The following is a 13,709-nucleotide window of genomic DNA, read 5'->3' as shown; positions in this document are numbered from 1 at the left end:
TTCTGCTACTCCCCACAAAATTGGTAATGGTGTCCTTTTCCCCAAAGTTCACTTACAACAATTACAATCCAGTTTTGTTAGTTCAATCAAAGTAATGGAATATTTCCAGCTTCCAAACTAGTTTCCTCCACAATAACAAAAATTAATCTAAAGATGTGATTGGATTGTTGGATTTCAAATTAGGGGAGGGTGACAACGAAAGTAATATTGTAACTAATTATTTTTTGGAGGAGTAACTAATATTATTACTGAAATGTATTAGTAATTAGTTACACTACCAGTTACTGGGAAAAGTAATATTATTACTAGTAATGAGTTACTGCCCAACACTGTTAATAACATAAAACACGTGGTGCATAAGCAAAGGTAGTAGTAGACAATCCACAAACTTGTAATCACAGTTGCATACATTCGTTAAAAATGAGCATTAAGGATCAAAAATAAAAATTAGGAATACCTACCAATCTACTGTGTGATTGTATCCAAAGGAGGTAAGGCACTAGGCGCTAAAAGGTACTTAATGCACACAGCAAAGTTAACCGTAGATCAGAAGGATAACAGTCCAAACTATACACAGTACAAACCGATTTTCTTTCACTTTGTCTTTGTTCTCTTCAGGCTCAAGCTTTGATCCCAAAAAATTAATTACACTTCACTTAACACCTCTGTGTGTACTGCATCCAAACTCAGCATCTGTTTGTGTCCTCATGGGGATATTGTGCTGTTGCCCATTTTTTTTCTCAAAAGGCTAATTATGTGCCACTGCTGTTCGCCCACTCTCAGTGGTGGGCATGTGGTTGTGGTGCAGGAACAAGATCGAATCCAAACTTTCTGGTGGAATGTAGGCTCTCTTTCTGTACGTGACCCCCGCACCTTCCTCCACAAAGTCCTGTGCAGCATTACCTGCCACCGCCGGGGCAGCCAGGTAGGCCCGTGCCACTGTGGCCAACAGTGGAAACTGCACTGCCTTCGTCCTCCACCACTGCAAGGGCTCCACTCCCAGAGAAGTCCCCTTGTCAGCTCTGAAGACGGACATCTCCATGTCTATAGACTCCTCCACAGAGTTCTGCCTGCTCCTGGGGGTGGAGCAGAACAGGTCTCCCAGGAGGAACTCCATACCAGAGAGCCCACCCTGAGAGACAGGATCCACCAACTCGCTCTCATCTGCGTCACCTGTATCGCTCTCTTCCTCTTCGCTGACAAACTCTCTGAAGTTGATTGGACGGGATTCTTTGAGGCGCTTGCTCCTCCGCAGGAGGTCACTCTCTGACTCAGGAGAACCAGGTGAGGGGCTTCTCTTGCTCTGGCGATACTTCTTACCTTGGCTTCTCCTCCTGTCCTCCTTCACAATCCTAACAGCCTCTTTCTTCAACCAGTCAAAAGTGGCTGTCTGCTCCTTGAAAGTAAACAAAACAAAAATAATAATATTAATATTAATTATATTGCATTATATATTAATTTGTCTTCCAGAGTATTCTTCACTTCACACATTATTATAACCATGATTGTGGAGGGTAGTGACGGGATTAGTTATGTTACATAGAAGAATTTTTGACAGATCAAGAAAGCAACCTAAAAAGGGAATGTAATTCAGTGTTCCTGGCCTATAGAAGAAATGGACATAAGCAGGAAAACAGAAATCTCTTAATACATATTGATCATTAATATGTGTTCTAAACCAAATGGAAACCCCAAGAAAACACTAGTTTTAATGAAATGTTCAGTATCAGACTTGTGTGGCTATGCTTTACAGTAGAAAGTGCTGTTAATAGGGTGGAATATCAAACCTCAATGCTTTGGTTCTGACCAAAATGTGTCCATAGAGTATTGAAAACTGTCAGATACTGAAAGTTGACAGCAAATGCCTGTTCAGATTCATATCCCAGCTTACAGTGCTTATATCTAAATACTGTGGATTTTAGGCTGTATTTTATTAAGGCAAAGTTCTTGTACAGCTACTTGACTTAAGTAAGGACTTTGCTTGACAGCTTCTAGGGGTTGAGCGTGTCTCATACTGTACAGATTGTAGAGCCCCTTGTGACCAATTTGTGATTTTAGGCTACATAAATAAAATCAACTCAACTTCACTTGGGCCTCTTTGTAATGAAAAGCCTGCTTTTAAAAGCAATCTTGCTGACTAAGAATTTCAATAGCAAATATGCCACGGCTATCATTGTAAACTGCATGTGTCGTGCGAGAACAGAAAGCTTGACAGGCGTAGCAACAGTAACTGGCAGGGTTTAAAGAACAACTCCCTGCATTTTAACTTTATGACTCACCTTCTCCTCCATGAACCCCAGCCCGTGAAACTGGGGGTCGAGGGAACATACAACACACAGAACCCTGTTGACAACAGGGTTGTCGTAACAGCTTGCCAAGTTCCGCCTCATCATCCTCTTCACTTCCTTCAGGGTGGAAGACGAATCTCCTGGCCGCGACATGAGGTGGCGAGAGAGCAGGCCGGTGAGAATGGGTTTGATGAGGGACAGACGGGGGAATGCCTCTTTGGCGAGAGTTCGACATGCCACGTCCAGAGGTTTGAGGACCGAACACAGTTCCTCCAGAACCTTCCATTCAGATCGCAAGGTTGTAGCGCTTGTTGGAGACGTGGTGGACGTGGAGTTTGCGTGGCAGCTGCCAGATGAACTGGATTCTGAAGAAGTGTCTTCTTTAGACAAACCCTCACCTTTAATCTCTCTCATCATATCACAAAGAAAGCTTTTATGTTTGATGAGGGTGCTCAGTAAAGGGTACAGCTTATTCCAAGTTGGCCGGCTATGAGCCCATGACTTCAGCTCTGCCTGTTCTTGTTTCGTCAGGGTCTTCAACAGACTGTGGGTGTGGTACTGATACAAGCTTTTGTTTTGAGCAGGAGGCAAGAACAGGGTTGACAGAATACTCTGGAATTGGCTTAGGGTCTTGGAGATGACAGGATGTGACATCACTTCCTCAATGCAGCCTTGAACAGCGCTGAAGAAACATGGCACGGATGGAAGACCTTCACTAGAATGGCCGTGCTCTGAGCCATGTGGTTCCTCAGGCGACACAGAGTCGTCCCTCTCAAGAAATGTCGTGGAGTTCGGGTGAGGAACGCTTCCCGCAGCCTCTCCACTTTTGTCACACTTAATCGGCCCTGGCCTCATCTTGTTCCTTCCCTCCCCTCCCAGCAAGACCATATTAGGCTGTGAGATTCCCCACTCCTGGGCCATCACTTTCACCTGAGCCTCCAGTGCTCGAAGGCTGTGATCTTTCACCCCACTCTCTGTCAGTCTTTGGGTTGCCAGGGCCAGGTTCTGAAAATTAAAGTCACAGTCTATGTAATGTGCCCAGAGGGTGAGGTACCTCTCAGTGTTGCCCTGCCAGTTGTGGAACCAAACATCCACACTTAAAGTGACAAAGTGAGGAACTTCCCTCCAATGGTTAGGAGGTCGCCCACGTCTCCTTGACTCAAACTCGATGGGAGCAGTGTAGTCAGATATCTCTTCATTTTCTCTGCTTCCCATTTTCCTTCTCAGCAGCTGAGCCAGGCTCGTCTTGCCTTTGGTATGGTTTTCTTTCAGGAGGTTCTCAAGCTGACAAGGTGAAGGCAGCTCCTTGTAGGAGGGCAGGAGGGTGTGGATCAGCTGTTTGAAGCCTTCCCCTTCTACCAGAGCAGGGGGCTGGAGGTCCATGATGAGAAAGTTGGCGATGGCATCGGTCACATGAGCAGACAGTACCAGGGGGAGTGTACTAACCAGACCACTGTTAACCATCATTGGCTGTGAGCGTTGTTGACCTTTTGTGAAAAAGAAGAAAGAAAAACCCTTTTTCACTATATATCATAACCTGTACATTTGTTTATTTGAAAAAGAGTTTTCTGACTTTCTGACTGAGCTTCAAGTTGGTTAAAACCAAAACTCTTGTTTCTACATCTGTCTAACTAGCTTACCTATTAAACGGTTTACTAAGAAATGTTTAAAGGGTCATGCTCCCCCAGAGGAAGAATCCTGCTGGCTTTGGTGAACCAGACTTTTCCTTTACAGCCACCATCAGGTCAAAATGTTCACTTATCCAGTGAAATGTTGCTGCATCTACAAGATGGATTGACACTAAATTCTGTAGGGACATTCATTGTTTGTAGACGGTGTAGCCTAAAGACTTTGGTGATCCTTTTCCTGTAGCACCACCTGCAGGTGGACATTTTTGTTTTTTAGTGACAGAAACTATTGGATGGATTGCCATGCAATTTGGTGCAGATATCCATGGTGCCCAGAGTATGAATCTTAATGACTTTGGTGACCTCCTGACTTTTCCTCTAGTGCCACCATGAGGTTGACATTTGTGGTTTTTAATGAAATGCCTCTACAGCTATTTGACGGTTTTGCCATTAAGTGAAGATTGACTTTACTTTATGGACAGTTTTTTCAAAACCAATGACATCCCCATCAAGCTATGGTGTACTTTGTTAAGTATGAATAAGTAAATGTTATAATGCTCAAATACAAAATAAGATGATGAACACTGTAAAAACTGTACCTGCTAAACATCAGCACGTTAGCATCAACAATGTGAGCATGTGTCAATGATAGCACTGTTGTGCCGTAGTACAGCCTCACAGCTAGCTAGCACGGCTGTAGAATCTTAGTCTTGTTTATTATTACAAACACTTTGGTTGTGCTCACTTTTTACTTCCAAACAAAGTGCTTTGGATAATTATCTTGACCATTATTTCCTCAGATAGCAGCAGCGATTACACAGGTGAGTAAAATGTTATCAGAACAGATAAAAAATGATCTATGAAAACAAGGTTGAAGTTGTAATAAACCAGAACACTGTAACTTTGATAGACTGTTATCTATTATGCAATGTGAGCAGGCAGCAGACAGTAACAGTTACCTATTCGATCCTTGTTAATGTCACGTGGTCTGATGTGGTGCCTGTTGGTCAGATGGTTTTGGAGATCCACTGCTCCTCCTCCACAGCCCACATTATCCCCACACAGCTTACACACCACAGTGCTCCGGTCCAGAGGCCGACCGGTTGGGTCAGGCTCAAACCCAAAAAAGTACCACGGACTGTTCTGCGTGGCGTTTGGGTTACTCAGCAGCTTCTCAGTTCCAGGCATGAAATCGTACTTTTCAGATGGATGAGAGCTGGGGGACGGGAAGGAGATCAGGGAGGAGGTGGGGAAGCCTGAAATCGTGCCTGAATCACTGGCTGCATCCGGATTTGACATCGTAGTCACGTCACTGATCACAAGCATGGGGCTCTGTGATTGGCTGTGGTCTGACCAAAGGGAAGAGCTGCTGGGCTCTGGAAGGGTGACCAATTGGATGTCCTGCAGGAGGCGTAGAACCGTCTCCTTATCTCCAACTTCACATTTCACATTGTCACCTGCATCCCCCCCACCCAAAAACAAATGCATAAGATTAGAGTTGGGACTGATCTGATCCAAAATCAGTGTCAGGTGCAGATTCTGAACTAATGACGTCACTGATTCACGTACAGATCCAGCTCCATAGTCTGTTGGTTTTATAACTTATAAATATGTAATGATGCAATTTTAAGCCCCATAGCACAAATTAATTCATTAATTAATTAGTAATTATTAAACAGTTCTACAAAGATATCCAGTAGTCCCCATATTTTTTTTCTTGAGTTAGATACAGATGGAGCTTGTGTTGGACCATGAACCCCGGATCATGCACCTGTATATAAGATGTTGGCCAAAATAAAGTCTACTGCCAGCTGAAAATCCACTTGGAAGTAAAAGAAGATCTGCATCATGTCATTCCATGCTTCAGTCAGTAAAACTCACCCATCCCCAGGCCCAGCAAGGTGGCATAATCCTTGCCGATCCAGACCCTGAGCTCTGCTCCCTCCGTGATGGGCTGGGAAACCCTGTAGTATATGCGACGGTAAAACTGGAAGACGACCAGGTTGTGTTCCTCCTCACTGCTAGTATACGTTACGTACCTGAAACATAGAGCAAACACCTATAGTATGTAACTATGACCAGTAAGAGCCAATCTCTGTCAAATAAATGCTGTGATTAAAGAAAAGCCCAAAAGACCAAAACCCCAAAAAAGTGAGGCAGAAGAGAGAACTACTTTGAGAGGTAAACTTTACTTGAGTCAGTAAGAACTGCCCACCTCATCCAGTTAGATTTGTTCTCATCAGAAGCATCGACGTAGACAAATGCAGCATCATCCCTGATCTGGAGATCAAGAGCAATGTGTATGTTAACTATTTGTATGACCAGTCTTACATGGAATTCCTGCTGCTTATCAACACAAGCCACAAGTTACATTGTGGATTTTAATTGTGATTGTAGCAAAAAAGAGCACCCTTTCTTAAAACTTCCTCTTTAAGGCCACTCAAACCTGTCTACTTACAGCCCAGGAGTATCTGAGGTTGGTCGGCATTTGTCCTCGGCACACTTCTCCTAAAAATGGCCCAAACATGACTCCTTGCTGAAGGTGACACTTGGCGTACACCTTCATCTCTCCCATCTGCTCTTCGCCAGAAGATCCAGAACCAGACATCGCAGACCCAATGTCCCTGCACAGGCACAGGCAGGAAGGCAAGGACAGCACCGCCCGGGAGGGGCCGCCGTGGAGCCATGGCTCTCCAGGCGGCAGCACAGCGTCTGGGACATAGTTCTGGTTTGCTGCAGTGTGGAGAAACGGAACATCCTCAAAAAATTCTTCGTGGTTTAAATCCAAACCTGGAGAGGAAAAAAAGAGAAATAATTAGTCAAATGTGGATTTAAGGTGAGTTATTGTTACTGACAATCCAGAGGAGGCATGTTTACTGTTTCTTTGTTTTCAGTAACAAAACCGAGATGATGGAATTAAGCAACACAGGAAATAAAGACCTTTACTGCCTTAGAATGTGATTGTTACTATACAACCTTACACATTACATTATAGTAAACACAACATTTACACATTAGTTATTTATAGCAAAGACAGAAACTTTTAGTTTGTTTTGATTAATTTTATTGTGCCCCTCCCAAAGAGATGTATATGTTTCTTTAGCATCTTGTTTCAAGTATCACATTTGTTCATTCTGACATTTATCTGAGCATTTCACCCAGACTGTAATCACTAAGATAATGAATCCATTGCAGCAGTGGTGCAGAATGTGTGCGCTTGAGTGAACTTCTGTTAGGGGTGCCCACTTGTCTGGTGGCAGACCTGCTGGGCCAGCTGAATCGCTCTCTGGCACTATCTCGCCCCGCTGCTTACGGCTCCCGAGGGATGGCGTCTGGTGACTTTGGAGGGAGCCTTCAGACCTTTTGTAAAAAATAACACATTTTAGCAGGTGTAATGGGACACATGTAAATCAAGACGGTAAGTGGTGAGTAAACACATCCTACCTGCACACACTGACAGGAATAAGTTCTCTCCCCTCCAGTCCTGTGACACACAGGTGGTGAAAGGGTGTGCTTCGGATGCAGTGATTAGTATAGATGACGGACGTGCGGGCTTCTTTACACATGCGAGCCAGCATTGAGCCCAGATAATTGACTCCTAGGGGTACGTGGCTGTACCACATTTCATCCGTCAGCTCCTTCTTAGGCTGCAAGTAAAGGGCTGTTGCGTTGGTTGGGAGCTTGCTGAGGTACTTTAGAAGAGAAGTAATGGGACAGAATTCACTGCCTGGCTTCTCAAGCATAGTGCTTCGGTCCTTCTCGTTATGAATTTTTGCCTCATCACCAAAGGATAAAGTGCAGTATCTCAGTCCCCTCTCGTCTTTTCTGACTACAAATGAATCTGGCTTTAGATTCCTGTTAGCTTGCTTCCCCCTACGGCCAAAATGTACCTGTATATCAAACCAGACTTTGTTCAGAAGTCCCCTTGGAGTGCTGGTGTCCATCACACGCGAGTGTCTGAGGATGCAGATATCTTTGGGGGACAGCGCCTGATGGTGTGATGTTATGTCTCGACCCGACTTCCTTATTCTCTTGAGCACTCCCAGGAAAACCTTGTTGGCTGAGGTGAACTCAGCATCCCTCATTAAGCACACAGGGCGGCTGACGGGAGGCTCTTTGAAGTAACGGTTGAGCCCAGCCCTCAGTGCAATGTAACTAGCGATCCCATACAGCTCTCCTTTGCTGTTACGCACTGATCCATAAAAGTGTCTCAGCAGCCCGTTCAGCTCAGTCTTCTCCACTGTAGTCAGGTCCACCTGGAGCCCCTGGGACTCCAGCCAGCCAATGAAGCAATTCACAGCCCATGTCGTCTGCTTCTTTGTAACCTTACTTATTTCAGTCCTGCTGTCTTCAAGTTCGTCTAGTTCCAAGTCTGATACCATTGCATGTCTACAAATGTCAGTGGTATTCACCTCACACTCTTCCTCTTCTTGTGACTCTTCCTCTTCTTTCAGAATTATTTCTTCTTTAGTTTTCATATCAGGTTCAAACAAATGTTCACGGGAATCCCTCAGGTGTGCATTCATACTGTTAGCTGCTAGCTCCACCAGCTGTGCCTTGTAATGAATGTCAAATGAAGCGAGCACAGGTGTTAGGATGTAAACAAAGCGGAGTGATACCGCTCCAGTAGTCAGGTTACGGTGCTATACGGCGATTATACCACAGTCATTATCAGCCTGTATTGAGGAGACGGGGTCAGTCGATAAGAAGAGGGATTTTAAAACGGTAAAGATGGCGGCTCAAACTGACCAATCACTGCACCAACCGCATAACTGTCGTTATTTGCGACATATCACACCAGCGGGACAAGCGCAGCATAACCCATTACAAACGATATTTTAATGACCAAATGTCCCCAAACGGCTCCACTAGCTCTTTACAGTGGACTGTGTGCACGACTGTTGACACCATGGCAACAACAAGGGTATGAGACTGCCGTAAAACAGCTGTGGTCCTGGGGTCGTATCTGCTCTGCGCATGCGTACACGCATCTTTCGCTAAGTTTTTAATAATACCTTTAAAAAAAGTTTTGTTAGTAATAAGACTGTTACATGAATACTGTGTGTTGTATAGTGTACAGTTTATCAGTGCCCCTGCCTGTGACATGTACAGTCCATTATTAGTGAAAGAACTTGGCATTAGATAACCGCGTTTAAAGAAACACACCCTTAGGAACTTGCTGGCTGTGTTAATTAAGCGACGTAATGCATGGTCGGAGTGAAACGTTGCGTTCATCGATGTGACACACTATATAGACTCACATAACTCTGCGTGGCAACATTAAAGATTAAAAACAATATATACCATATCATGTGCTCAGTGCTATACATTAGCAAGGAGTATGCAAACAGCATCCGGGTTAGGGACTATTGTTTCACCTTTATCTGCTCCCCAGTGCAATGCAAGTTCATAAAAGCCAATAGTGCCCGGCTGCAATTCCATTCTGTCAGTTTTAAGGGGGTGGATGAATGCAGTAGTGCAATAGGACTCAACATTGATGCACACTTTAGATTCACAATTCTCGCAGTGAAAGTGCTGAATTTGGTGGTAAATCACCTTGAGCCTCAAACAAAGCTCCAGAGGTCGTGGAAGAACTGCTCTCGAAAAAATCTGCACGATGTCGACGTCTCAGATGACTTCTTAAATTCGTGGTATTTCCACCTTTTGCAAGCACTATTTTTCGGCACAAACGACAGACGGCCTCGCCAGAGTTCAAAGGTTGTCCCTTTTCGTCTGCCTTCAAGCCGAAGTACAACCACACGATAGACTTGCTTCTTGGTTTACTGATAAGATCCATCTTTCTGTGGCCCTTTTCCTGCTTTTCTGCAGGCTGTCCGCCGGATGCAGCGCCGCTGTTTAGAGCAGTGGAAAATGTCTTCTTCTTGTGTTGTTTAATGGCGGTTTGCAAACAGCTTTTAGGTGCATTACTGCCAGCTTCTGGATTGGAGTGTGGATGAGAATGGGTACTATGACATTAAACTAACATTAAATTCTCCTGTTATGTCCTGTGCTTTCTAAACACCTGAAAATAGTCGTGCATGCTTCATCCCCTGAACTCCTCTGCAACATTTCTCTAACAGGCCTGCCTGTCATGTGTCTGTCTCTTGTTGGTGCTCCGCCGTTCCCACCACACTGCTCCTTTTGTATGTTTACTGTATCTGCCAGCTCATTTCTATCCACACCAACATGTGCAGGAATCCACATGAATTGGATTTTATGTGCTTGCCCACTTCATTCTGAATATTGTTTGAGCTATGTCAAACCTTGTATCCTACTGCATGTATTTAATAGGCCCACTTATGCAGTATTAGCAATGATGAGTTGCTATGTGTGTGAAAATAAGCTCTTAAAATAATATTAACTAAAAATAATAAATAAAAATACCAGTTGAAATGCACTATTAATAGTTTATGTTTGCTTTAAACAAATGTAAGTCCAAGGCTGGAATCCCAACCAGCTAAAGCAGGCCCCAGAACCTCAGGCACCCCAAAGACTGTGTGGTAATATATACAACTACATATGAACTGTAACAATGAGGACCTCAAGGTGGCTCCTGCAGTCTTACCTAATCTTGAGGTACTGATTTTAACTTTATTACAGGCCCTGTACCTGTATTACTGTCCAGTTAGAATGATCTGTCCCGTCAGCCAGAGGTAAATGTGCTTTAAAAGGGCAGCTAAGGAGGGAATGAGCAACATTTGTAAGAAAAATGGTAGAGAATTGTAATAGACGTTTCCCACATTGAGAGTAGAAAGTAACAATACAATTACGTACGTTAAGTACAAAGAATTAATTAATAATAAATAATAATAAATTAGTACAAATTGTACAAAATTCAGAATACTGGGCCACCTTTCTCCCAACTGTCCCATAAGCTCTTGTGTAAAAAATAACAACAACTCTTGATGTGACAGCAGAGCGCCACATCTACCCTTTTTCACCGAATTACGTGAAATCTTCAAATCTGGCAACCCCGGGGCTCGTCTAACCCCCTACTGCCATCCCCCATTGGCGTTAGCTGCAGCAGGTGAGTGGGACTTGTGTTTTCAGCTCATGTACACATCTTGGGAAGCTCAGGTTGTTCCTAAACGTCTGCTCGGCTGTTGCTAACAGTTCACTACATATTACAGGTAAGCACTAAACCCGCCGTGGGTGAGCACCTTCCTTATCGTTTATATATATGTTTCAGGACAGAGGCTCTCTCGTAGGACCCCACGGAATAGTTACATGGAATAGTCATGCTTCAAATGCGAGGGACACCCGACTTGTCTGTTTGTCTAAACCTAGCTTTAGCTCAGTTTCTTGCGGTTAGTGACGACCTTAGTGACTTGGTTTCACGTACTGTCGATTAGCTCCTGGTTTAGCCACTGCTAACAACATAGTGGCCTCGCTCTCTTGCCGTAGCACGCGTTCTTCTTCGTGGTGGGACAGCTGTTGCCACGGCAACCCCAGTCACAAGTTACTAACTGAACTTCAAACTGCAGACACACCGTCGAGCCCCAACACACACACGGACACTTAACGTTACAATACAACACACACACGGATAAAAATGGCGTCTTGCCTGGTCCCTGACTTCCCGGCAGTCATGGTAGCTCTGGAGCACATAAAGGAGCTGGACAAGCAGCTGAAAGAGGACGGAGTACCCTTCTCACCTGAAGCCAGCCTCCATCTGACAGAGATAACTGCTGCCATCACTGAACTGGAAGCGGACCGGCGTGCCACTCATGAACATTTAGAAGTGGAAACCATAGAAAACAGCATGCTGAGACACCAAATTAACAGCATAAGAGAAAGAATGAGCCACGACATCATGGCTGACGTAGCAGCAGCCCGGGCATCTAATGCCGAGGAGATAGAGCAGCTGCACAAAGACCTCCGCACAGTTTGTCAGCTGCAAGAAGACACTGTGAAGAGGCGGGAAGCCCTCCTGAGGCAAAACGAGGCCCTGTACCCAGAGCGAGAGCGTGTGAGGGCTGAGCATGTGGAGGTCGTTGCTTCTCTGAATGATCAAATCACCTTTAAGTACGGCTTGCAGATGCAGCTGGATTGGACACTGGAGCAAATAGAGGAGCTGAGGTCCTGCGTCGCTGCGGTCGAGCAGGACAAAGCAACCCTGCAGCAAAACCTGGTGTTGGAGAGAGAGGCACTGGCTGTGAAACAGGGCAGCCTGGACAGAGAGGTGGACCAGGTCGAGGGAAAAATCAAGCAGCAGAAACAAGAGATCAGGAGGAGCAGAGGAGAGTTGGACAGGGTCGACGACAAGAAACGAGAAGCCCATGACCATCTGGCCAAGCTCACGATTGACTTGGCCAAGGTTGAGAGCAATTTCCGAAGACTGACAGCGTCTCGGTGCCAGTGCGAGAAACAGCTGGAGGGGGAGACCCAAAAGCATCAAGAATTGAGGCAGCAGAGAGAAACGCTGAAGAAAGAGCTGTGTGACTTGGTGGAAGCCTTCAGCGCTGCCATCCAGCGTCTGAAACAGGACATTATCACAGTGGACGGTAAATTAGAGGATGGCCGAAGATCAAGGTTGCACTGTCAAGACTGCCTGGCTCAAATCTATGAGATATTGAAGCACCAGCTAAATGAAGAGGACGAAGTCAGCGTAGAGCACTCCCACGTCTCGCAGCAGCTGGAGCGCTCCAAGCTGCAGCTGGAGGAGCGCATTGCCTCCATAGTCAAACACAGCAAGGAGATCAAAGAGATGGACAAGCAGATCAGAGACACCCTGGAGGCCGACACAATCAACCAGCGCGTGTTCGAGAGGAGTCAGGAAGAGATGTGCGGGAACGTGGATACGGAGAAGAAGAACATCCGCCATTTTGAGGAGGAGAAGAAGCGGCTGAGGAGGCTCTTGGAGGAGACGAAGAGGAAGCAGGAGGAGCACGTGGCGAAAATGACCTCCGACATTGCCAGCACCAGGAGGAGATACGAGGAGCTTCAGCAGGAGGAGGCCGCACTCCAGCAGCAGCACCCCGAGAGCACAGACACTGACTCGCTGATGGGCCACGTGAGGCAGTGTGAGGTAGAGTACGGGCAAACGCAGAGCCAACGGAGGCAGGACATCGAGCGGTGCGCCGCAGAGGCCGAGAGCATCGCCAGGGGCAACGAGGAGAAGCAGAGGGAGGTGGAGGAGAAGGAGGAGATGCTGAAGGAGGTGGAAGCGAAGTGGAGCGAAGAGGAGTCCAGGCACCAGAGGCTGAAGATGCTGACCTACGAGCTGAGGAGGAAGAGGTGCGATCTGGAACTGTCGATCCAGCAGCTGAAGGAGAAAAGCGCCTCTCTGCTTCAGCCCAAAGAGGAGATGAAGGCTGAGCTGGAGGAGGTGCGAGGGAGTTACATGGGCAGGCTCGGCGCACAGGCCTCAGAGCTGAAAGCCGTGGAGTTGAGCATCTACGACAATGGCGTGAAACTGGAGGAGGTCAGCGTGGAGAACAGCAGGCTGCAGCTCCGTATCAGACACATGGCGGAGGCTGCCAGCAGAGCCAGGGCGAACAAAGAGCGGTACCGGCAGGACACTCACCAGCTCAAGCAGGACATGAAGGACTTGTCTGAGAAGCTACAGGAAGCATGGAGAGAGGATTTCTTGCTCACCCAGGACCGTCAGAGCAGCGACGGTGTCCTGTTGGAGGCCATGAGTGGCATGTTGAGCCATCTGAAAACCAGGAGACAGCAGCTGGGGAGTGTCGGCACCCTCCTGCACCGACACATGTTGGACTTCAGCAAGAGACTGGGAGATCAAACAACCGTGCAACAGCAGAGTTTAGTTGATGAGTGCCTCTAATCCTGC

The 13,709-nt window shown here is 46.1% G+C and overlaps 3 protein-coding genes across 3 annotated transcripts in view; 2 read left to right on the top strand and 1 right to left on the bottom strand.

Annotated features, from left to right (window-relative positions):
- Nucleotides 1-207: 207 nt before the first annotated feature.
- On the bottom strand, nt 208-9,612 carry LOC118326576. Its single transcript, XM_035659597.1, has 8 exons — nt 7,361-9,612; nt 7,179-7,276; nt 6,375-6,706; nt 6,132-6,196; nt 5,798-5,955; nt 4,876-5,373; nt 2,280-3,775; nt 208-1,396 (listed from the first exon to the last, which is right to left on the bottom strand). The coding sequence occupies exons 1-8, from the start codon at nt 8,440-8,442 to the stop codon at nt 749-751; spliced, it is 4,377 nt and encodes a 1,458-aa protein (XP_035515490.1). The 5' UTR covers nt 8,443-9,612; the 3' UTR covers nt 208-748.
- Nucleotides 9,613-11,026: 1,414 nt separating this feature from the next.
- LOC118326572 (nocturnin-like) overlaps nt 11,027-13,709 on the top strand; it is a 13,617-nt gene continuing 10,934 nt past the window's right edge. Inside the window, exon 1 of the mRNA XM_035659594.1 lies at nt 11,027-11,046. The gene's annotated coding sequence lies outside the window, so the exon portion shown is untranslated. The remainder of the gene's footprint in view (nt 11,047-13,709) is intronic.
- On the top strand, nt 11,059-13,703 carry ccdc175 (coiled-coil domain containing 175). The gene has a single exon (XM_035659590.1). The coding sequence runs from the start codon at nt 11,469-11,471 to the stop codon at nt 13,701-13,703; it is 2,235 nt and encodes a 744-aa protein (XP_035515483.1). The 5' UTR covers nt 11,059-11,468.

Source organism: Morone saxatilis, unplaced genomic scaffold, assembly GCF_004916995.1.
Source record: "Morone saxatilis isolate NCDOM2014 unplaced genomic scaffold, NCSU_SB_2.0 Contig17, whole genome shotgun sequence".
In the NCBI taxonomy this organism is placed as follows: domain Eukaryota; kingdom Metazoa; phylum Chordata; class Actinopteri; family Moronidae; genus Morone; species Morone saxatilis.
This window is presented reverse-complemented; position numbering and strand designations above follow the sequence as displayed.